At 41.3% G+C, this 23,598-nt stretch overlaps 1 protein-coding gene across 7 annotated transcripts in view; it reads left to right on the plus strand.

Moving 5' to 3' along the window:
* Positions 1–23,598, plus strand: part of CADM1 (cell adhesion molecule 1) — a 342,992-nt gene that overhangs the window by 291,303 nt on the left and 28,091 nt on the right. For 4 of the 7 annotated variants that reach the window (XM_020897634.2, XM_020897649.2, XM_020897666.2 and 1 more), the window contains exons 6-8: positions 10,927–11,026; positions 14,193–14,365; positions 18,838–18,915. In XM_020897634.2, coding sequence (XP_020753293.2) covers positions 10,927–11,026; positions 14,193–14,365; positions 18,838–18,915 — 351 coding nt within the window. The remainder of the gene's footprint in view (positions 1–10,926; positions 11,027–14,192; positions 14,366–18,837; positions 18,916–23,598) is intronic. The other 3 variants (XM_020897657.2, XM_020897669.2, XM_070473555.1) reach the window with 1 other exon arrangement.

Genomic DNA, 23,598 nt, shown 5'->3' on the forward strand with positions numbered 1-23,598 from the left:
AGTAGATTTCTTGTAACTTTGTTAATATGTAATTCATTTAAGCAAACTTAATATCCATTAACTTTCCTTGTAGGGGCCCATTAGCTTTAATAATGCATTAGCTCTTTTGTGAGACTTGAGTAGCTATTCACCCAGTTCCCACCCCTAAACTCTTAGTTTCCCAGGGTGTCTTCTAAATAGAATATAGCCCCACCCACCTAAAAAATTACACTCACTCCCGAATGCAAAATATTTCAAGCCCTACACCTCCTACCCCTTGGAAGACTTGCTAATGATCTTTATAAAGCCTTTTCTTTTGAAGATTCAAGTGAGATTTGTCCTTCTAAGAAAAGGAATAAAGCTGCATATCTGAATCCATTTGACTTCAATCTTACAAAGTCTTGCTAGCCCTTAACTGCAGGAAAGTGACTGTAATGCCTTCCTCAAATCGAAGACACGTCTTTGGATCCTTTTTAGCTCTAACATGGCACCTTTTTATGGGAGCCTATATTCTTTTACTCAGCATAAGCCATGCAAACATCTTATCCTTGATATTCTGCTTCTTGGAATGTATGTGAGAGAAAATGTCATGTCTTTTTGTGTAGAAGAGGGTTAAGAATTACAAAGTGTTATGTTAATCTGAATGGAATTCATAGTCTGGTTTGGCACCTTAAATAAGATGCTCTGTTCTCAAGAAGGTCACCTGGCAGTTCTTTACCCTCCCTTCCTAGAGCACTACTGAAAAATCTGCCCAGTCAGCCAGAAATTCCTTAAGTAGCATCTTCAGACATGATTGGAATTCCGTACTTCATTACCTACCAGCTTTACTCTGCTTGAACACCAGCAGCTATGGATAACAAAAAGCCTCATGCTTCAGATACCCAAAGCATTCAGTCATTGTGTGCTAGAACTTTCTCACACCTTGGCCAGTGGTGTTGGGGGTTCAACTCCATTCCTCTCATGGTAACCCCCACTCTACAGACAAGCCATGCCATATCTTGATGGCTTGAGAAAAGAAGAGATACTTGAATGAACGCATAAGATTCAATAGCTAGTCTTCCTGGGTGGTGAATTATTCCAGATACTCTGTGAAGAGTAACATTAGACCATTATTTTTTTGAATTGGAGTTCATGGGTTTCCCAGGTGGCTCAGTGGTAAAGAATCTGCCTATCAAGCAGGAGACTCTGATTTGATCCCTGGGTCAGGAAGGTCCTCTGGAGAAGGAAATGGCAACCCTAGTATTCTTGCCTGGGAAATCCCGTGGACAGAGGAGTCTGGCAGGATATAGTCCAGGGGGTAGCGAAAGAGTCAGACACAACTGGACGAAAACAACAGCAGCAGTAGTTCATTTACAGTGTTGTATTACAATGTTGTATTGTTGTATAGCAAAGTGAATCAGTCATATGTATATGTATCCACTCTTTTTTAGATTCTTTTCCCATATAGGCCATTCCAGAGTATTGAGCAGAGTTCCCTGTGCTGTATATTAGGTCTTTATTCGGTGTTTCACTGCAGCACTATTTACAATAGACCATTATTTTTTTAATTGGCCCAAACCCTGGCGTCAGCAGTTCTTAACCTTTTGTGGATCATTGACCCCTTTAAAAATTAAATCCTTTTCCAGCTATAGAGCTGGAAATGATGAACATTCACCCCATTTTGCTTCCAGTATAAGGAGTCTATTTATCCTATACAATTTTACTAAGTTTAGTTATTTGAGGGCCAATTTCATCACAAGCTTTAGCAAATCCACAGGTCATCTGTGTCCTTACCTCATTTAGAATTTTTCATTTTATTTATTACTTTAACCTAACCAAGACCTGTGCAAAAACGCCTATAAAATTATAAGTTTTACTTGCTATCCAGTAAACATTAGAATAAGCATACAACTATTATTTTTGAATTTCCTTTCCTTTGCCATGTAAAAAGATATCTTATACTATCAGTGATAAACATTATTTTATCACCAGGACATCCTGAGCTGGTCCATGGACCTCAGACTAAGAATTACTCTACCCTGTGTAAATGAGACTAACTTGGAGGCAAATCTGACCTGATAGGATTGGTATTTTTATGAACTCAGTTCAACCCTGGCCCTTTTGCTACAAGAAATTTTATGGAAGCCTCTCTGTGCCTCCTCTAAGATGGATGGATATTAATCAGGATAAGAACAGAGTAAAATGACACGTAATGGATTTGAATACTGTATAAATTATGTCCTTTTAGAAAATACTATTTCTAAAAAGGAAAGAATGAAAACTGACACTGTATGCCATTAAATATCTTACTTTTTAAATAACAGGAGCAAGGAGGGGGGATAAAATGAAGGGAAGGGCTGCCCACCCCCCTGGGCACAGAGTGCCACCTTGTTGCCTGGAAGACAAGGCTTGAGCTCCAACTTGGAAATCCTTCAGTCTTGTGGATTTAAGACCTAATTAATTGAACACTGAATTTTGCAATGTGTGTTTGTTAGGACACTTATTTGTGGTACCAGGAGAAATTGTTGTGCCCAATTACATGAAAAATCAGCCAGATGTGTATGCTGTCATACTTTTAATAATCCTTACGTTTTTGGTGAGTACAGCTATTAATTGTGTAGTATGCATTGAAGTGATTAACATCGATGTAATTTATCATCTGGAGATTTCTGAACATAAATAAATGAGTTGTTTTGTTCAGCAAGGTGTTGACCTCTCAGAATTAGTGAATTAAAGTCCCCCCTCCCTTTTTTTTATTATAAATATGAAAAGCACCACAATCAGCCAAGTGTTCAGTTATTTGATTTTCTGGGGCATTAGCCGCTCTTGTTTGTGACATTTCCCTGTTGGGTGCTCGTTTGCAAGCTCATTAATAAGGTTTTCTCACAGGACCGTTGCCGGGAAGGAAGAACGTACAGTAGGGCTCTTAGTCTTCCAGCTTTCATTCTGAGACTCAGCAAGGAGACGGCAGCAGCACGCAGTTAAATGTTTAAAACAGAAAATAATTATGCTCGCGAGCTGGAATTCAAAGCTCTCTTTCCTTAGATGTTAGGCAGAGAACAGCTTTGCTCTTTAATGTTCTGAAATGTATGACCCTAAACTCTTTCTGTGCGTTTTTTTTTTTTTTTTTTTCTTTCCCATGTCTGTGTGTATAGCGTTGCTGAAATTTACAACAGGGTTGATTATAGCAGAACGTGGTAGAATTGTAGCACGGTTAGTGGAGCTTCAGATCTGAGCGAACACTCTTGTCAAATAAAAGCCTGTTTAAAGAACAGTTCACTGTCTGAGCGTTAAAAGAAAACTGTCTAAATAGCATCAAGGTGGCAACACATAGCGACATAAGCTGGGGATTCAAAGAGAAGCTGTGACCCTCAGTGTGGAATTCAGATTGCTGTGCAAGGTGGGGAAGCCTTACTCTGGACCAAGGTGGATTCGAAGCTCTGGAATTACTGCTATGTGTCTTTTGCTTTCCCCCATCTTAGCCTTGCTCTTTAAAATGTTTTGCAAAAACCCTCGTCTAGTGAGGGGTTTGTGTGTGTGCCTATCTGAAAAAAAAAAACTTTAAGAGATGAGTTTTGAAAGGGCGAATGAAGACAAAGACTCTAAAAATGGGTGTTTTGAATGCCTTGCCTGCTCTGATTATCATCTGCCAGTTAATCGTGTTCATGGGCATCATTTTCAAAATGAGTTTTATTGACTTGATGTAGCCAGGTATTTTGTAAATCCATATTCTTGTTCATCCAGGGTCCACCGAAGGCTAGATTTTTTTTTTTTCTCTTTCCCTCCCTCAATTGGGGGAAAATTGGGCATTGAGGAGATGATCAAAACCTGTTCTTTATCTGGGCCAAAATAAATGTTTCTCTTGTATCGATGAGCCCTGCAGTGAAGGAGGGAAAAAAGCCTGGAAATGGGAAAATCTTTCCTCTTTGGAGTGGAGGATAAGACACTGTTTGCCACGGCAGCTCCCATGTCCCATCCTCTCCCCCATCAATTCTATTCCCAGGCTGTATTCTTCAAAGCATAATAGCTGGCGTTTTCAGATTTGGCCTGTTTCTCTGATCTCTCTCTCTCTCTCTCTCTCTTTTAAATAGAATATGCTCTTCTTCCCACTCTCGCCTTCTTTAATTTTTTTTAAAGTGATGAATTGAGTCTCAGGGAAGTTATTTCAGTATTTACTATTCCTTCTGAAAATTAATGAAGGCATGGGGGACCCCCTGATTGAAACAAATGTTTTAAGCTGTCGTTTTTTGTGTTAGCACAGAGTAGGGGTGGGTCCAAGTTTCCGATGCTGTTAACGCTGGCGTGTTAGCAAGGCGCTTTGCAGTACCCAGCGGGGCGGGACGCTGAGTCATCAACACTGAGAAGTCAAAGCGAAAACACTGGACCAAATCCACCGTGAGCAAGACTTGAATGACATGACTCCCAGGGGAGAAAGCCTTTGCCGCCATCCCTGCCTCCTGCAGGCATACCCTGTAGAAAGAGGCTTGTCTCCCCACATCTCACCTAATGTCTGACCTAATGTATTTAGGAAAGATGAGTCTCTGATGAGTCTCTGTGAGCGTTGAATGCTGTGTAGTAAAACTAGTCTTCTTAATGTGCACACTCAATGGTTTTTAACTCAAGGTCAGATTTTGAGTCTGTGGAAGTTTAAATGGTTGTAGAGCTAACACCTCAAAATCTAAAAAGAATGCCCCAAAGGGGATCGCAGGGGATAAGGGGTGGGAGAGATAAATTAGGACATTGGGATTAATATATGCACGCTAGTATATATAGACTAGGTAAGCAACAAGGACCTACTGTATAGCACAAGGAACTATACTCAGTATTTTGTAATAACCTATAATGGAAAAGAATCTGAAAAAGAATATATATATATATATATATATATATATCTATCTCAGAGAAGGCAATGGCACCCCACTCCAGTACTCTTGCCTGGAAAATCCCATGGACGGAGGAGCCTGGTAGGCTGTAGTCCATGGGGTCGCTAAGAGTCAGACACGACTGAGCAACTTCACTTTCACTTTTTGCTTTCATGCATTGGAGAAGGAAATGGCAACCAACTCCAGTGTTCTTGCCTGGAGAATCCCAGGGACGGGGGAGCCTGGTGGGCTGCCGTCTATGGGGTCACACACAGTCGGACACGACTGAAGCGACTTAGCAGCCCCTTAGCAGCATGTATATATATATGTGTGTGTGTGTGTATAAAACTGAATCACTTTGGTGTACACTTGAAACTAACACAACATTGTAAATTAACTATACTTCAATTTAAAACAAAAAAGTTTTCTAAAAATATTGAACAACCAAAGAAAACTTCCTATACTTAAGGTGATTAACAAAAAAAGTAAATAAAACACCATCCTTTATGATTTCCCTTAAGATACCACCTTGGAATAGTACCCAAAATGCTAAAGAAATGTGTAGTGAAATGAAAGTATGTAAATCAGGACACATGGGTTGAACCTCAAATTTGGGGAGCTAGATTGTTTGGCAATAAGAGCTGTTAAAGTGACTAAACAAGGTGGCCATTAGGCCAGTCTAATTAGGTGATTCTAATACCTTGGTAACTTATGTAAGCAAACCAAAACCTAAACCAAACCCAATGCACTCCAGGACAATAAAACCCAGCCAATCACAGGTAGCTAACCAGGCTCCCCAAATAAGGCAACTGCTTAGCTCTAGCCAATCAAATAATTCCCTTGCTTTTCTTCCATGTTGTCTTTATAGAAACCTTTCCCCCAGCTCCTTTTGAATTATTTTCAGTTGGACTGTACTGTTGAACTGGATGTGTGCTCAAAGAAACACTTGAAAATTTTAATGTGACTTGTCTATCTTAGAACAGGGCTAAGGTGGATTCATGGTTTCCTAGAAATCAGTAGCAGTCCATTCCCCAACATTTCCCAACTTTTTCATTCATTCATCAACTTGGTAAATACATACTAAATGCCTATCATGTTCCAGTCACTAACATTGTTCTAGGCACCAGGGATACAAAAAACGAAAACTTTTCTCGTTACAGAGCTTGTGCGGACACTCTTGCTATGAGGGTTTTCTCACCCAGTGTTCACTTTCAAATTTGGAAGATTTCTCAAAGATCTGGAAGAGTGATGTGTGGGTGAGTGTGTACCCCACTTCAAAGGCATGGGGAACAGCTCTCTGCCACAACATCACAGAATAAAATTTGATTCTGTCGGGTAAACAGTCTTTCAGTATCCACAAAGCTACTTACAAGTTGCAACAAGAGGAAGTTGTATTTTACTGTGTGATGTGGCACATGCTGTTCAGTCCCACACCCGTCCTCCAAGGCCTGACTCATCCCACTCATCATAGCTCAGCCCTCTTCGAGAAGTGCCGTTGAAGTGCTCCGTTTCATATAGCAGATGTAACAGCAGGAGGGCCTTCACCTTGCAAACAAACAAAATAAACAGCAGTGGAAATTTTTCATGAATGTATGATGACAATGGAAAGCAAGCCTTTTGCAACATGTTCTCTCTAACTCCTTGGAGAGCTTGCTGTGACTCTGTTCTCTTACTAGCCCCAACCTCCTTGTGTCACTAGACATCGCCCTCCTTCAGGGCAAAAGTAGCCTTGCCCAACAGTTTAGGCAGCCGTGTTATAGGAGTCAGTTCTTACCCCTAACCCCTCACCAAATCTCAGGTTCATCTTGGCATCGCCATGCTCCTCCAAACTGCAGTAACCCTCCATGATTGACAGAGAACCTCAGGTAAAGCTTTTCCACCTGAATGCACAGTCAGTGACCCACACTACCCTCCTGCCAGTCTGATTCATCTGGGCCCCCACCCTGCCCTTGTCTTTGCCCAAAACAATGAACACTTGGTCCAGAGGCCTCCGGTCTCACTCTAACAGGTGTTTCAGAATGTTGGAGGAAATCTCAGTCACACGAAGAGCCTGCCAGGAGCACATTGGCACTTTTGTTTCTAGACCTGCTTTGCAGTCAGCACATCAGCAAACATGTGAGGTCCTCTGACTTAAATTCTCAGGCAGGGAAAGTGTCAGGAGCCCCTGGGCTAACAGGTCTTCTCCCGCTGTGCTGTCTTATTTCAGCAATACTCCTCTCTGGTACCTGGGAAGGATAATATCCCAGGCAAAAGGAAACAGCAGTGTTCTTTTTTTAAAAATAAGAAATTGTAAAGACTTGATATGTTAGCACAGTAATCTAGAGAGAAGGAGACTGTGACTTTTCATTTACATGGGAAAGTGAAATACAGGTTCCAGAGTCTTGAGTTTCATCTTCTGAAAAGATCATAGAATATGGTGCAAGGTCAAACTGGCATGAAATCAATTGTAATCTGCCAGCAAGCCATTCTAATCTCTTTAAGAGTTTCCTTTTACATATATGTATATATATATTTCCCCCTTTATAGAGAGCAAAGTCCATTTAAGGAAAGTCTCATCAAATCAGAATGTCTTTCTAATATTATTTTTTTAATTGGTTGCTACTGTAGTGTGACCTAAAGTCTCCTGGTATTTAACCCTCTGTGCAACTTTGACTAATGGCCAAATTTTATCTGCTATAGCAGTCTTGCTAAATGTCTTTTATGGGGGTTTTTAAAAATTACAGTGTATTATGAAAACCTCAGATCCCTCGACCTAATTGATTGTCTGTTGGTGATGCCATCTCTGTAACTGTAATGTTCCATGAGTGCACAGACCTAACTATTTTTCTTATTTTTATACAGCAGTTCCATTTTATAATGACATTAAGCCATTCTGAGCGATACATTTCTGGACAGTTATTGCACTTGGGCAGAAAGTGTCATCTGGCTTTTAGCCTTATGCCTTCCAACACCAACTGAGGCGTAAAGTGATCACCCAGAAAATGTACTAGGCCTTACTTAGCTCATTACTTAAAAATAAATCTTGGAGTCTGGTTCTGTTTCAGAAAAGATTTGGTGGGTTATAACATTTGATTTATGAACATAATTAAAGCATATGATGAGCTCTGGACTATTCCATCAGCCATCTGGATTGTTCAGTATTTTGACACACTCAGATTGTAGTCAGGGTCTTCCTGGGGAAATCTAACAGCCCTGGGTTCTAGAGGGGCCAGCAGAACCCCAGGGTTTCTATGCCACCTGTTGAGAAGACTCAAGTTCCTCTTTGAGGACAAAGGAGTGGGGATCAAATTTGTTTTCTAAGTTTCCTTCACCCAGAGATGGATCTTGGAACATAAACCCTCTGTTTGGCTTCTAGGTTTGGCGTAAATATAGCTCAGCTGCTCACAGTCGAATAATATGCCTATAAATACTACATGTGTCAACAGAGGAGGACATTTTTCTGTATTAATACAGGCGAGATTAATGTTTACCTTTCTAGCCAGCTATTAAGGTAGCAGTGGCAGCTGTACCTATAAGTAGATGGTAGATGTTTCTCCAGAAACCTAAAGAGTAAATTGGGGAAATCAATTATCAAAATTGAAAGTGTATTTTCTAAGGCTTAGTATATGATTTTTTTTTTTTTTAATGTAAATCCCAGGTATAGCAAGACCTTAGCATGTTCTTCCTAATTTATGTGAGCCATTGACAACCGGTAAATAGCCATTAGGAGCATAAAAGGCATTTAACTAAAACAAACTCAGTAGTACTGAAAAGGCAGGGTGGATAGATTTTCAACACTGTCTTTATTATTAATGGAAGTTGAGCATGTAAAAACCCTTAGTGCACTGTGCTGAAAAATACGCTCTCTGTGTTTGCTTGTAAATTACACAAAGAAGAGAAAGGACCCAAAAAAAGCCTTCCACATCAGCCAGCAAGCACTCTGCTTCTCCTTAATTAATGGACCAAAGTCAGCAGTGCATGGAAAATGTAGACCTTCCGTGGATCAGAGATTAACCTATAAGCAAGTATTACATTTCAGCCCAAATTTGAGGCTTTGAATTTAGCTTTCCTCAGAACAGTTCCTGGGTAAGGATGACAGAGGTTTCCTAACCAGAAACTCTAGAAGTGCTGCTGTTTTTGAGTATGAATTGTAAGGGAGCCAGGATTTTATTGTCTGTGTTTTCAATGGCATAACCTTCTTCCCCTTTTCTCTTTGATATCTTGTGGGGTTTTTTAAAATAAATTGTACCACCCAGTTCTGTGTGCACATGTATTATACCATCAAAAATAATAGACCCCCATCTGTCACCACTGGTTGCATATAGTCTACAGCATTATCTGTAACTCTCGAAGGAGGGTGTCCAGGAGCTCTTGACCAGCAGTCGGTGTTCATTCAGAGCCATCCTGTTTATGAGTACTTCTGCCTTTCTTTAATGACTAGCCTCCCCACCCAGTGATCAGTATCTGGAGACCTCTATGCCATTTTCCTTTGCCAGCAAGTCCAAGAATAGAATCGTGTTGCTTGCAGGAGTCAGCTGGAGCTTTCAGTCCCGTTAACTTATGTGCTCTGGCAAGTGACTTAGCTCTCAGAAAGCGTTAACAATGCAGTGTGCAGTGCACACCAATGCATAAGAAGCCTCTTTCAAAGGGTTTTGGATGCCACATGGTCTTCAAGGGTCAGAAAGATCCAGTGCTAGGAACACGACTATAAAAATGCACCTGCAACGCAGCCATCCCTAGAGAGGACCTCATGTGGCTTGTTTGGCTGTGTGCAGGTTGAGACGGTTGAGCCCCGCCATATTTCTCATTGCATCCTGATTCCATAGGGCGAATGATAATGAGCGAACCACTGCTTATAAAAGGCCAAGGGGCTGTTGTTTGGATGATGTGATTGTCCAAGAAAGTAAAGTTATGGAAATTGGCTTGACCTTTCAGCCAACTGATGTCTTGCCCTCTCACATGTATCACCTCTTGAGTACATTTCCAAAAATATACATTTATGGAGGCACAAAATTAAATGAGAAAACTGATTTAGGGATTACTAGCTTGTTAGTTCAGTACAAGGGGAAAAAAAACCTTCCCAAGCCCGTTCAGGTTTTATTTGTAAATATATTTGCGTGTGTATCCACATTAATTCTGACCCCTCCCCTTCTCTCCCTAGTCCGGGTACCTCCTAGCATTCCTCATTCATTCCCACACCCCCACAAACTCACAGTTTCTAAATAGGTAGTGGAAGTAAGAATACCTATTCATCATGAAACTTTCACGTTGTGAAAGTTCTCTCCCTTAGGACAGTGTCACTTCAGAATACCCAAGTACTTGACTGCATTTGGAAGCTCTACTCAATAACACTTGGCTTTAATTATGGATTGCCATTGGGAAATGTGGTTTGAATTCCTATAAACATACATTTCTTGGGACTGTCTCATTATGTTATCTCTTTGACCTTGAACGACCTACATCATTCTCTAGGTACCTACCAGTGTTCTCATCCCTAAAATGGCATTTTCCACCACCAATGGTGCTTCCTCCCTTAGTAGACTCTCAGTAACTGTCAGTCTCCTTCCTTCTGATGTGTTTACCTTGAGATGTCATAGAGTTTCTTTAGGGGCCAGCAAAACCTCCCAGTTCTTTATTCTTAGAGCCATTTGAACGGAATTCAGAAGTTTTGCCTTTCCCACTTGAAAACAAGAGGCAAACTTATTAATATGCAGTGTCACAACATATTGTCACATAGTAATATATGATCTATGATAAAATGTATCAATTATGAGCACCACAAATATCTGTGGCTTCACCTCAGCATGAAGGCAAATGAGTTTCCTTTAGCTTGAGTGAGTCTGGAGATAAACTTCAATGTAACAAAATGTGTTTCACAGGAAATGTTTGATGTGGCACAGTTGGCTTATGAATCTCTTATCTATTTGTGGTTCACTCCTTAGAGTTATTAGGCAATTTAATTTGAGCAAATGCCAGGATTACTCACTAATTAGAAGGATGTTACTGAAGGCATGAGGATGGGGAGTGTGTGAGTGCTGGTAGAATGGGGTCTGTGACAGCATGCAAGTCTGGTTCTGCCTGATGATATCATTTGCTAAACATTATACTTTGTGTTGTTGTCACACAGATAAGCCTCAAGTGCATATTCAGATGACTTACCCTCTACAAGGCCTAACCCGGGAAGGGGACGCGCTTGAGTTAACATGTGAAGCCATCGGGAAGCCCCAGTAAGTTCTGAAGGCCAAGGTTGGCAGAGGGTCATGCAGTAAATGTCACAACACAGACATGTGCATTCACAACTCATCGGCCTGTCACCTGTCTCCTGCTGTAAAGGATGGAAGATCTTTTTCAGGAAATAAAAAGAATATTCAGTGAAAAGTGGAATAAATATCTGTGGTTCTTAAGGGTGAGGATCGGGAGAAAAATGAAATGCCAGCTAAGATTGAAATCTCAGCTAATTCTATTTTATTATCATCAGCATGATTGTCAGAACTATTTTCTCTTACCCACATAAAATAATCCTAATAAATTTTTAGTGTGCCCACAATCTAATGATATATCTGCTACCTTCTGTGCTAATGTCTTAAGCTGCTGGAAAGATGGTTTTCAGACTTAAATTAAGCCGCTGTGTTTAGGGCCAGCTATAGGCAAATGAATTTGCCTTACTTTTCATTTTGCTTCTTCCCTCAAGGAAAAGTGACTCCTAGAAATATTTTTGTTAGTAAGGAGTGGTTTGGGAATTTTTCTCAAGGAGTGTGTGTGTGTGTGTGTGTGTGTGTGTGTGTGTGTGTGTCTGTACACACACTATTGCAGAAGGGAAAAGAACTGACTTTACTCTTTATTTTATTGAAAAGTGTAAAAAAATAAAAAAGCTACTTCACTTGCCCCTGCTGAATAATGAGTGAAAGTGAATTAGAGAAAGGACATATGTACCACTGATACCGCAAAAGCCATGTGGTGGTACCCCTTTAGCTCTTAGTTCCATTTGGGGAGGAGGAGGAGTCTTTTCATCTTTCTAAGAGAACAAAGATTGTTTCTACCTGGGAATAAACAAACTGAGGGGAAAGACACTCTGTGGACTCACCACGTGGAACCACAGGTCAGTGTGGGGACCCGGAGCACTGATTTTTTTTCCTCCGCAACAAAAACCAGCACTGAGCTCCCTCTGCTGTCCCCACGCTGTGGTTATCTCCCCCTCTCAGTGTTTTGCTAACCAACATCTTTGTCACAGTTTTCATGCAAGGACCTCAGAGCATCTTCACATCTTCACAAAGCTTCCTCCAAGTCTTCGGAAAGAACTCTTCCCATGACAGCTAAGCAATGAGCTCTGAGCGAACAGAGCCAGAGGGGGCCTGTGGGCCCGCTTCCCTCCTCAACTGTCCCTATTTCACGCAAACTTCTCCAGGGCCGAGAATTTGCTTCTCTCTGTACTCACCGTCGGGAGCTGTAAAAATGACCTTTAGAAAGGAGGAGGTGGTCTTCCTTTTGCTTTCCTTTTCCTCAGGTGTTTCGAAGTTATTTGGTTTTAAGTGCTTCCAGCTTTACCAGAGCAGTCTTCTTCTCCTTTGAACACTGCAAAAGCTTCAGCTCTTTCTTTGTGTAAACTGTTTGAGTCAGGTCCCTGTTAGCAGCTTACCTCCCCTCTAAAACCATCCAGTGGCGGAAAAGAATAAATTCTCCCCGGCCTCTTGCCACACATAGTACCAGCCACATTAACCACATTTACAGAATATGGCTTGCTAACCTATATTTTGTTTCTGTATTTTTTTTTTTCCTCTGAAGAAGGTAGTGTGTTCAATTGAATGTGCCACGGGGACAGTAAATTACATGTTTCCTTCGGGACATTGATGCCAGAGAGGGTATTTGCTTGTTCCTCTCCAATCGGCCTGGGTGCACGGTTTTCTGAGCAAGCACGCGTTACTCGCTGTTGGCCCTCCTAGCATATTACCTATTTATTTTCTCAAGAAATTGCATACAATAAAAATGGTAATTTAACTTGCCATTAAATGTTGTGAATGTTCTCGGCGCTTACCCCCACTGATGGTTTCAGCTGTCAAGCAGCGGGACAGTAGATCTGATTGCCAGGCAGACCCATTCGCCATTGCCTGCGAGGAAGACATATGCAAGGCTCATTTTTAAATAATTTACTGGGTGGTGATGACAGACCCACGTGTAATTAAAGAAAAATCATGACTTCACATCCCCCTGGAAAACGAATGCTGCTTGACAGGGCTCACTTGAGTGTCCGTTGATTATGAAGCATGGGTCTGTGGTCCTGATGCTGCTCCTGGAGGTCGTGCATGAAGTGAAGCTACTTCTGTGCTTGGATCCCTGTGACCCTGCCTTGAAAATGGCAGCTTTCAGACCCAGTCCTAGATGTGGCCTTGAATTCATAGGGGCTGCCTTGAAGGATCATAAATTCAGTGAGTTTGAAAGAGACTGTGTGTGTGTGTGTGCAGTTGGAGCTCTGGAGTACCTTGTGAAATTTGCTTTTTCCTGATGGATACAAATGTGGTCTCTAATCATGAAAACAAACTTGGCTCTGATGAGCCCGTGCTGGAGGCCCCCAGGGGTCCACATGGAGGTGTCATCACTCCACAGCCGTTGATCTGGGAGCCTGTCCCCAGGCGCCGGCAAGTGCACACGCCGGGCAAGGGGAGCATCGCTGAGGGCCTTGGAGAGCCAGGGAGGGCAGGCACTTTGCCAAGGAGCATGTAGATCGGTGGACTTGGCCTCGGAGGGTGTGGTGGCATCTTGGGTTGGTGGAGGTTAGGTTAAGGGTAGGAATAAGGGGACACGAAGTGACTGCATCTTTCCAGAATGAGAAGAGGTGATTTTTTTTTTTCTTTTTCAAACAGCAGAGGCCAAAGAAAGCACTATTCAGAGGTAAAAGTCCACTCCTTTCTGCAAAACAAGAAATCCACTTACGTATCACAACTTTCTAAGCCAGTATCTCTGTGTGTTAGTAACCACGAGATTAATGCGTGTATCACTAGCCGAGGATTTGATTCCCCCCTCTAATTAATGAGATGATTAACAATGGGTGAGCTCTGTCCTGTCTGAATTGGTGTGAAACCACACAGCAGGGCATAAAAATAGGGCACATGGTTTATTTGCTTGTTTGTTGAAGATGGATTGGAAATAATGAGACTCCTGCTTGTGGCCTGTTGAAAGTTTTTCAACATCTGATAATATTTTTAAGAAAATTATATTCCAAACAGATTTGTGGAGCCTTCACAGCTGTAATTCTGTGAACTTAAAATTATCTCCAGTAGGTCCTCTTTAATTGTGTCACTCTGCGTGGGATTCATTTACTGCGTGGGTGAGAAGTTTGATGCAGACATCTTGGTGGGAAGTCATAATGCAGCCTGCCTCTCTCCCTTCCTTCTGCAGGCCTGTGATGGTGACTTGGGTGCGAGTCGATGATGAAATGCCTCAACATGCCGTGCTCTCGGGGCCCAACCTGTTCATCAATAACCTGAACAAAACAGATAACGGGACCTACCGCTGTGAGGCTTCCAACATAGTGGGGAAAGCTCATTCGGATTATATGCTGTATGTATACGGTATGTGAGAAGATGAAGCCCTCTTCCATTTGACTCATTTACTGTGTAGCTGCTGCTTGTAATTCACTCCTAAAGCTTTTGGTCAAGTTGCAAGCCAAAACACTAGTTTGTTTCCTTCAAGAATTAAAGAAGCCTGGCCCGAGGTGGACCCCCGTGCCTCCACTAGGAGGAGAGCGCCTTTTCTTTTCCTTTTCTAACCGTGGGGGTTTCCCACTAGATCACAGACTCTAGTCATGCTGAGTAGGAAAGCTGTGTCCTCAGGCACAAGCTATGGAGATTATGTTAGAAATAATGACTGCGAAATTCAGCCTTACCAATTAATGGCTTTTCAGCTCAGAAAGTCTATTCCCAATGGTATTGCCTGATGATACCTGGGCTAGCCTTTCTCCTGTTTTGATGAGCAGAACTATCCTATTTTCAGCATGAAGCTATTACATCCCAGATGTCGCAAGCCAGTAAATACTTGGAAAAAAATAGAAGGTCCTTGGTAGCTCCGTTAACCACTATAGCCACTGCCTTAGACACAAATGTTGGTGTTTTTTTTTTTTTGGTCTGTTTTCTTAATATCCTTTTGCAGGATTATTAAAGCACGTGATCAGGAATTTTACTCTCTAGTCAACAAATATGTATTGTGCATCTACTTGTACCAGCCATTTTAAACTTATTTCCCATTTACAGCTTACAGTCAATTTTGTGTCTAGTGAATATTCTCTATTTAGTTGAGGAGTGCACAGCTTGTCTAGTCTTATGATGACAAATTGAGTCTTTCCTGTCCAATTGAATCTCTCAGTTAGTTTTACACCAGGAAAAGTAGTCATAAGCTGACTTGACACAGAACGAATAACCATACACATGACAATTTCAGTGTCGTGTGAATATATGAACAGAAATGTGCATTTCTCTCACGTGAGCCATGTAAATAATCGAAGAATAAGTGTATGTGATATATACACACACAAATCTACATATGGGAAATCTACTCCATAACATCTTAGAACCTGACCACTTCTCCTATGAAGAAAACAGGAGAACAATCTTTTTGATGAACTAGAAAAATCATTTAATGAAATGATTGACCGACCCCATGTTTACATGGATATTAAAATATGTCCTTAACTATACCTGAGGTTTTTTTCCTTAGCATAAAGCAGAATTAAAAGCTCACATCTAATCACTTTATGTTTAGACTTCTGAGGTGTGTTTTCTTTACACACACCCCATGTTGTCTGTTGTCCACACATTAAGCATTAATTCTCCCCAGTAGTTAAGGAGATCAGGGTGAAAGGAGTGGCTCTCCATGTAGGTGCAAAAAAGTTCTGTGTGCCCCATTTTCAGCCACCCCCTCTTTTTACTTCTGTGAACCCCCCCTTAACATCAGGGTTTGAGCCTCATGCAAGTCCCCAAACTTGCTGTTATCCAGGTTTACAGACTCTCATTCAACTCTTTAAAAACGGCAGATGTTAAAAACGCAGAGACAGATTTTCACCAGTCTATTATATGCTTCCTTGATTCAGAAGACTAAGTTATGTGGAAAAACAACTTTGATTTATTGTACCCACTGTTCCAACATCTCAAGATGAGAAACGTTTTGTGGATTTGATGGACAGGTAGTTTTGAATCATTTTGGATCCCAGCTTCTGCCTTAGCGTTTATTGAGGGCTCTCTCACTTCCTTACATGTGCTAAGATAACAGTCTTACATGCGTGATCACCTCCAATCTCCATAGTAACAGGATGACCAGGTAATGTCATCATCCTCCCATTGTGCAGATGATAAAATGAAGCTAAGAAAGGTCATATAAGTTGCCCAAGCACAAGTTTACTAAGTATGTTTTAGAGTCACTAAACTTTGACTCCAAAGTCTATAGTGAAATGGGTGTCTTTCTTTGTAGTTCCTCTTTTTCTTTCTGCTTGCTGGTAGAACAAGATTGTTCTTTGGGAATGAACTCTCTGGGCCAGAGTTCATTATTTAAAAGACAAGAAACAGAGACCCATCCATTTAGGCAAGGGCATCTATATCCACCTACCTCCCCAACCCAGCATGGGGCACTTTGCCTGATCCAGGCGATCTGCTCGATCCTCAGTATGCTGTCCCCCTTCTGTAGCCTGTGCTAGCAGTAATGCTTGGAAAGGCAGGCTGGAATGCTCACTCCAGTTGTTGCTACTCTAGTGATAAAATATTCTAGCAATTTGAGAAGATGGTAAGTAGGTTTTCTTTTCAAAGCCAATTGATTGCAGTACTACAGTAACTTTCAAAGTTCTTTATGAACTCAGAGTTAACGTGCCTTTAAAATGTTTAATTCTCTGGAAGTAACTTCTTTACTTGGAGAATCTATCTAGTTAGTGCCTCAGCCCCAATTGGTTTTGTTCTTTTAGCCTCTATGTGTCAAATAGCTTATTAGCTCCACTCTGTATTTTCTTAAATAGTGACCTCACATTGCTCTTAACACTAGAAGTGATCTAAGCATTATACCTGGTAACGGAATCTAATTCATTTAGGTCACTTGAGCCACATGTGAAGGACAAATTACCCCAGTAGTGGTAAAAATAATTGAAAGTGTGTGATTTTCACAAACTGAAAGGGACTGGTGACCTTTTTTCTGAAATCTCTGCCCTCGTTAGTCTCTGCACCTCTCTGTGTCCGTAATCGTAGTTTCAGATCACCTTCAGGTGCACTTTGATTGTGTGGTGGACATCACACATTTTTGTGCCAATGCATTTAGAAATAGGAACAGAAATAGCTTTATAGTATATCAGGGGAGGTCTCCCAGCTACAGATGTTCCTTTTGAGTGATAAATATCGTCACTGAATCAGAACAAAGAAGGCATGTCTCTGGGTGCAGCTAAGCTGGGGCGTGGGCAGAGCAGGATATCTTGAGGGACCAGTGGCCCTTGCTCACCTTGCGTCCCCACCTTACCTGTGCCGGCATCTGCCACGGGGTGTGGGTGCATCCAGTGGTCTGCCGGGTCACAGAATGCTTCCGCGCCTGTGGCCTCCATAAGCAAGTATCCACAAAGCTCGACTGAACATACTGTCTGTTCCTCTAAAAAGGTTGTTAGAAATTATTAATTTAATCATTTCTACTTCTTGGAGGAGAATGATTTTTTTTTTAATGGATTCCTTTTGGCGCTTGTGTGAGGCTGTTTTCACTAGTAGTTTGCTGGCACCCTCAACTTAAATGAACAGAGTCTCCCCTAAAACAGACCCGTCTGCTGTTGATTCTTCCCTGTCAGATTTGTACGTTTGTGTATGTGTGAGAGAAGTTTGTGAGAAAAATTAAAACCTCTGATTGTTGATCAATGGTAGAATCTTTTAAGCAGACCATCTAACCAAACACCGAGATAATGTTTTTGTAAACTTCCAGGAAGTTGTGCCAACAATAAAGGTACAATATATAATTAAAGTTTGGATGTATTAATTAGACAGTCTGAGAGCTCACTTGGAGATAAAAGGACACCAGATGTGTCAAGGAGAAAAAGTTGACGGGCTTTAGATAAAATTTAAAATCAAAAGCCTTCAAATCATCTAATGCTCTATTATAGCAGAATGATTGCTTTAGTTCAAAGTCTTGCTGACAATTTAACACATTCAGTTTGATCATTTGGGTCGAAAATTTTTTTCTCTTTCATATTTGCCTTCCCTTTTTCCCCCCCAAATAATTTTTGAGATGATAGAAGAATATACAGTGTATCTAACACCTGACAGAGAATTCCCTATCAGATTTCCTGGTTTTGAGGGTCAAGTCTCGTTTATATTTAGTTCTCTTGTTTACAAGATGGAAATGTTCTTTGGTGTTTATCACTGTCGCCCACGTAGGTCAGGCTTAAGCAAAGGCAATGAACTCATTAATATTTATAAGTTGTAAAATTTATTGACTTTTAAGAAATAAAATCTCAGTAAAATCTCACATGCCTAGAACTTGATATTTAGTGGTGACATTCTCTCTTCTTTGTATTTATTACAAGTATAGAAGTAGTTTTCCTTCCTGCTGGGATGTATTGATGGAGAATAATGAAGTTAACAGTCAGAGAGCAAGAGGCAGCGAGCACTCTTCTTGGCCGATAGGAGCCCTTTAGATAGAGCAGCGCCATCTCCTCCTTCCTCCCACCGGTGAAAGCATAAAAGAACTGCAAACACTACCCTCTCAGGGACGGAGTCAGTCTAACCCCACCCTTTGAAGTCGGATGGGAGGGTGTCGTATGTTTTTACTTTTTCCTCCCTTTTCTATTTCTCATCTTCTCATCCCTAGTTCACTTCATTAGTACAAATTTTCTTTTCTTCTTAACTCTTCCGAATAAGGCTTTGGGATGTAATTAGAAGACATAAATCTTTGTGGGGGGGTGGGGATTTTGAGTTTTAAAGAGGAAAGTCATCAAACAAACATCTCAGTGTCTTCATGCCTTTGTTTTGTCATTACTGGTCATTGTTGTGTTCAGCATTGTGGGTTTGATTTTCCTTTTTTTTTTATCCAGATCCCCCCACAACTATCCCTCCTCCCACAACAACCTCCACCACCACCACCACCACCACCATCCTCACCATCATCACAGGTACGGTACCTTCATTGCCATTGAAAATGTCCTAAATGTGTATTGTCTTTCTGGTATGTATAAAAAAAAGAAGCCTTAAAAGGTCTCTTTGAATCTTGGAATTGAAGTATTCCTTCATTTGGTAACTTGAAAGACATTAGATACTATGTTCTCAAGTTGAATCTTAAGGACCTCAGAAAAATCTTTAACATCCAAGCAATTTAACAGTAGGATCAGCTATTTTGCAGAATTCTTTTTTAAGCATCACCGTGCAAAGCAAAATGCTAGGAAAAATGGCATCCTGGCTCTTAGAGGCTGGATAGCTTGTGTTTAGCCATGGTTGGCAAAATGGTAAGTATCCTGGCTTTGGATCCTCTCCTTGTCTTAATTTCTTCTTAATCCACGTGAAAGAAAATACCTACCCTTTACCATGCCTATGTGGGCCATGTTCCTAAATGCATCATCCTTTTTATCCCAGAGAGTACCTGCTGACAGTGTATCTCTTGGAGACCCACCGTCCTTTCCACGCTGGGCACTCCTGTACCCCTCACTGCCCTCCGTTAATCGTTGGAGGAGTGGGAGAGGCAGCCACAGCAGTTATCACTCTGTGGTTTCGCTCTTTGGACTCTCTGAAACTTATTCAGAAAGTTTCACTGTCTCCTATTTCTGACTGAGGGAGGAGGTATGCCTTCCAGCCCCTTCTTCCTATTCCTCAGCAGCTCTCAATGCTTGATGTTGCTTGTCTGGGAGGCTTGGAGTTTTCTCTGCCAACCAGGCTGGGAAAGGTTACAGCCTTCCCATGTCAGCTAGTCATGCAAGATTTCCTTATGTAAGGCTGCACCTATCTGCTGTAGACAGGTACTTGCCCCCAGAAACATGGAAAAGTAATTTTTCTATGAGACCAAAAAAACCAAATCTCTTTAAAAATTAACCTTTGCACTCCCTCTCTGGGCCGTGTGCTCTGCTGCACAATCCTGTCACTGGATTTCTTTAAAATCGCTGAATAGTATGCTTGTCTTTATCCTCCTTACCACCCTAGATGTGGCCAACATCCTTCACATTAACTTTCTGGAGATGTTTTCAGTTTTCACAGGACTCGGTGAGACAGACAAATGAAAATTCTAAGTGGTGAGTGAAAGAGGAGGCCTCATCAGTTTATGAAATATAACAGTAGATGGTCTAATTTCAGTTTTCTTCACCTTTCTTAAGTACTGCAGTGGAACAGAGAACTTTGAAACAAGCCACGAGTGAGGATGGTTCTGAATGGTGTTTGTAAAAACATCAGTGTGTGCCCTTAATTGAAAAGCTTCTGAAAAATCCATCAATTGGTGTCTGTGTCTTACTCTAAGCTCAGCTCCATCCAGGCCGCTTCCTAAATTCTTATCTGTGTGTACTTCCCTTTTAGCTTTCTGTTAGTTTCTTCTGCTTCTTAAGTAAACTCAGTTTATCAGTAGAGCAAATAGATCGCTCCCACTTTCTGTATTGTTAATAAGGACAGCAAAGATGCTCCTTCCTGACTCGATTTCTAGAGCAACCATGCTAACATCTCTCCATGCTATGGACCAGGTGTTTGCCTTTCATGATTTCTTCCCTCTTATCCCAGTAGTGGGCCAATTAAGCTTGAGCTCCTGTTACCGGTTTTCATGAATTTTCCTATGAATGACCCTTTGAATGTCACTGTAAATTACATCAGCCCACTCGCCACTGCCCTGCCTGTGGTCTTTTTTCTTTACAGAAGTTGCCCAGGTATGAGCCCACCTTGATTACCTCTCCTTGTCGAAGGTTCCATCTAGGCAACCAGTCAAGTTTACAGCATAAGCGCCACATTTCTCCATAGTGTGGAGCCAGTACTTTTCATTTGTGGCTGGCCTCTCACTAGCTTAGGCTATTTTTATTTGTTTTAAAGATCTTTCTTAATAGCCCCTCAACTCCTCCCCTCTCACCATCAATCTCAGCAACTCAACAGAGGCGCTTCGATCACACTCGTGATCCTTCAGTCCAGACTGAAGCTCATCCCGTGTCCTAAAACAGCTACAACTAACTGTTATCACAGTTCCAACCACGGAGGCTCCATTTAAGAGGAAACTTTAAAAACAGCAGTGCTGTGTCTCTGGCCACGTCACGGGCACCTTTATAGGGACTCGTCCGCTCCTCCTCTTCTCCTGGCCTCTGAGCTCGAGGTCACGAAAGATGATCTCACAGATGCACTTTTGGCCTCTTGATGTTCTTAGCTGAACCCTCTCTACACACAAAATGCATTTGTGGTGATGAATGCCCTGATTTCTCAGTGGCACACCCAAGAGTCGTTAAAATAAAATTGCCTCTAAAACAACACTGGAGAATCCGTTGCCTTAATGGATGTGATCTCACAGGCTTGCTATGTCTTAACAAGCAGTCTTATATATATTTATCTTGCCCAGAAAGTGTACTTGTGGAATTTAACATTTGCTCCTTTCTTCAAACAGATTAAAGGTTATGGAGCCGAATGATTCCATGTCCCATTTTAAAGGTCCAGGCCATCCCCTAGATTTAGATTGGTTCCTAAAAAATCTTCCAGACTGAATCTTGACAAATGGAGAATTAAATTAATTTCTACTCCTTTTCTTTCTTGTACTATTTGGTACATTACAGCTAACCATTAGCCTTAAAAGCTTCAACAGCTAAATCTAGTGACAGTAACATAAAGCGTTGGCTTAAAAATAAAAAAGGGAAGAGGAAGCCCACAGGCGTCTTATTTCTTTTCTCCAAGGCAAATGCAATGACTGAAACTCATTCCCTAGGTCAGAGTTTCATTACAAGCAAAATGTACAAATGCAGTAAAAAAATGTTTTTAAATTCAAAAGGTCAATAGACGATTTCTGTTGTCTCTAAAAGGAAGTGTTACAGCATTGTCTTTTATCTTCCACAACCAGAATAATCAAATTGTTCCCCTTGTTAGGGAGGCAGGCCTTCATGAGTTCTCAGTCACCTGACTCCCTCAAAACATGTTGGCACTTCATTCTGGAGGCCCTGGTAACAATTGTGAGCCCAACCTGGGACTTACCACATGGCTCGGTGGTAAAGAATCCGCCTGCCAATGCAAGAGAAAGAAATTCGATCCTTGGGTCAGGAAGATCCGCTGGAGAAGGAAATGGCAACTACTCCAGTATTCTGGCCATGGGCAATCCTATGCACAGAGGAGCCTGTGGGCTGCAGTCCATGGGATCGTGAAAGAGACAGATATGACTTAGCTATTCAACAACGACAGCCTGACTTGATGCTGCCCACCCAGAATCATAGGTGGGTGGAGGAGCAGGGCGTCCCTGCCTCACATCCATTTTGCCTGGGGAAGCTCTCCTGACTTACATGTAAAGGCCACATCTAAAGGTAGCTTCATCTTTGGAAGATTTTTGCAGGCTCTAGAGTACTGAAAGGGTGATTTGATGTCTGTTTGCCATATGAGCATTGTTGCAGCTTTGTAACTATTCACCCACCATTAGAATCTTTTTCTGAATAAGAAGCCATTTGAGGGATGGAGTTGGGAATGGGAGCCACACAGAGCTTCCTGTGATGTACCATAAGATTCTTTGGTGTCTCTGTTCTCTTTCATGTACATTGATCTTCTAACCACATATTTCTGTTTTGACTATTGCTACTGGCAGGCCCCCACTTATTTTTTATCTTTTAACATCAACTTGTCTGTGTAGTTTCATTCATGAAGATGCACGCTATAATATGAAAGTGCAAACTGCATAATTTAAATTGTCCCTGGCATCCTCTTCTAAAATACAGAGACAGCCAACTATTACCCATGGTAACAGTCCTCCATGGAGATTCCTTTCAGAAACCAGAATCAAAGAAAAATCTATCGCCATAGAGGGGGGAACATTGTTATGTTTTGAACTTTCTTTGAAATTGGTTGATTTTGTGTATCAGATGTACATAAAAATACCTGTTTTGTGTTTGGGGATAGTTTTCGCCCCTGTCTGCCTGTTGGGTCAGTTACCTTAGAAAAATATTCTGTGTTTCCTTCCGTAGTTAATGTGGATATTGTATTGTTTCTGCTTGGTTGTGCCCTGGGTTAGATGCTTGATGAGAAGTACCATAGAAAACAGTCAGCACTCAGTTTTAAACACCCTTAACAGCCTAAATATAAAATTCAGGCCGGGAGGAGTTCAACCTGTAGGTCACACTTATACGTGCAACTGTCATAAATTAAAAAATTAAAATCACCTTAGAATAAGAAATGAATAGCTATAGGGCCAAAATCTGAAACACATTTAAAAATCCTTTCATAAGAATGAAGTAGGTCATTTTTAAATGAGTTTTTCTCTTTTTGAAAGTACATATCCAATTAAATATTTTGTGTTTCTTGGAAAAGAAAACAGCATGGATTTTCTTATTGGCGTCTGAGCACCCAGTATTCAGTATACCTTGGAGAAAGCCTGTCCCCCAGGCTCACATTATGATTTTGGCTTTCATAGTCTCCTGCTTGTAAGCTTTTCTGTGTGTAATGTGGGTCAGATCACATAAATAAAGGAGGTGAGAACCGCCTTTATCCTTTGGGGATATTTGTAGAAGATGCCAAATTGGGGAAACTCAACACCCTGGCACATGTCTTTAGTTTCCTAAATGCAAAGGAAAGAAGTACCCCTGTCTTAAGACTGACTATAGAGCTTTGCTCCACATTGAGCTGTCTGTTCTCCAGGGTTCTACCTTCATGAT

The sequence above is a fragment of the Odocoileus virginianus genome, chromosome 10 (genome assembly GCF_023699985.2).
Source record: "Odocoileus virginianus isolate 20LAN1187 ecotype Illinois chromosome 10, Ovbor_1.2, whole genome shotgun sequence".
NCBI classification, from domain to species: domain Eukaryota; kingdom Metazoa; phylum Chordata; class Mammalia; order Artiodactyla; family Cervidae; genus Odocoileus; species Odocoileus virginianus.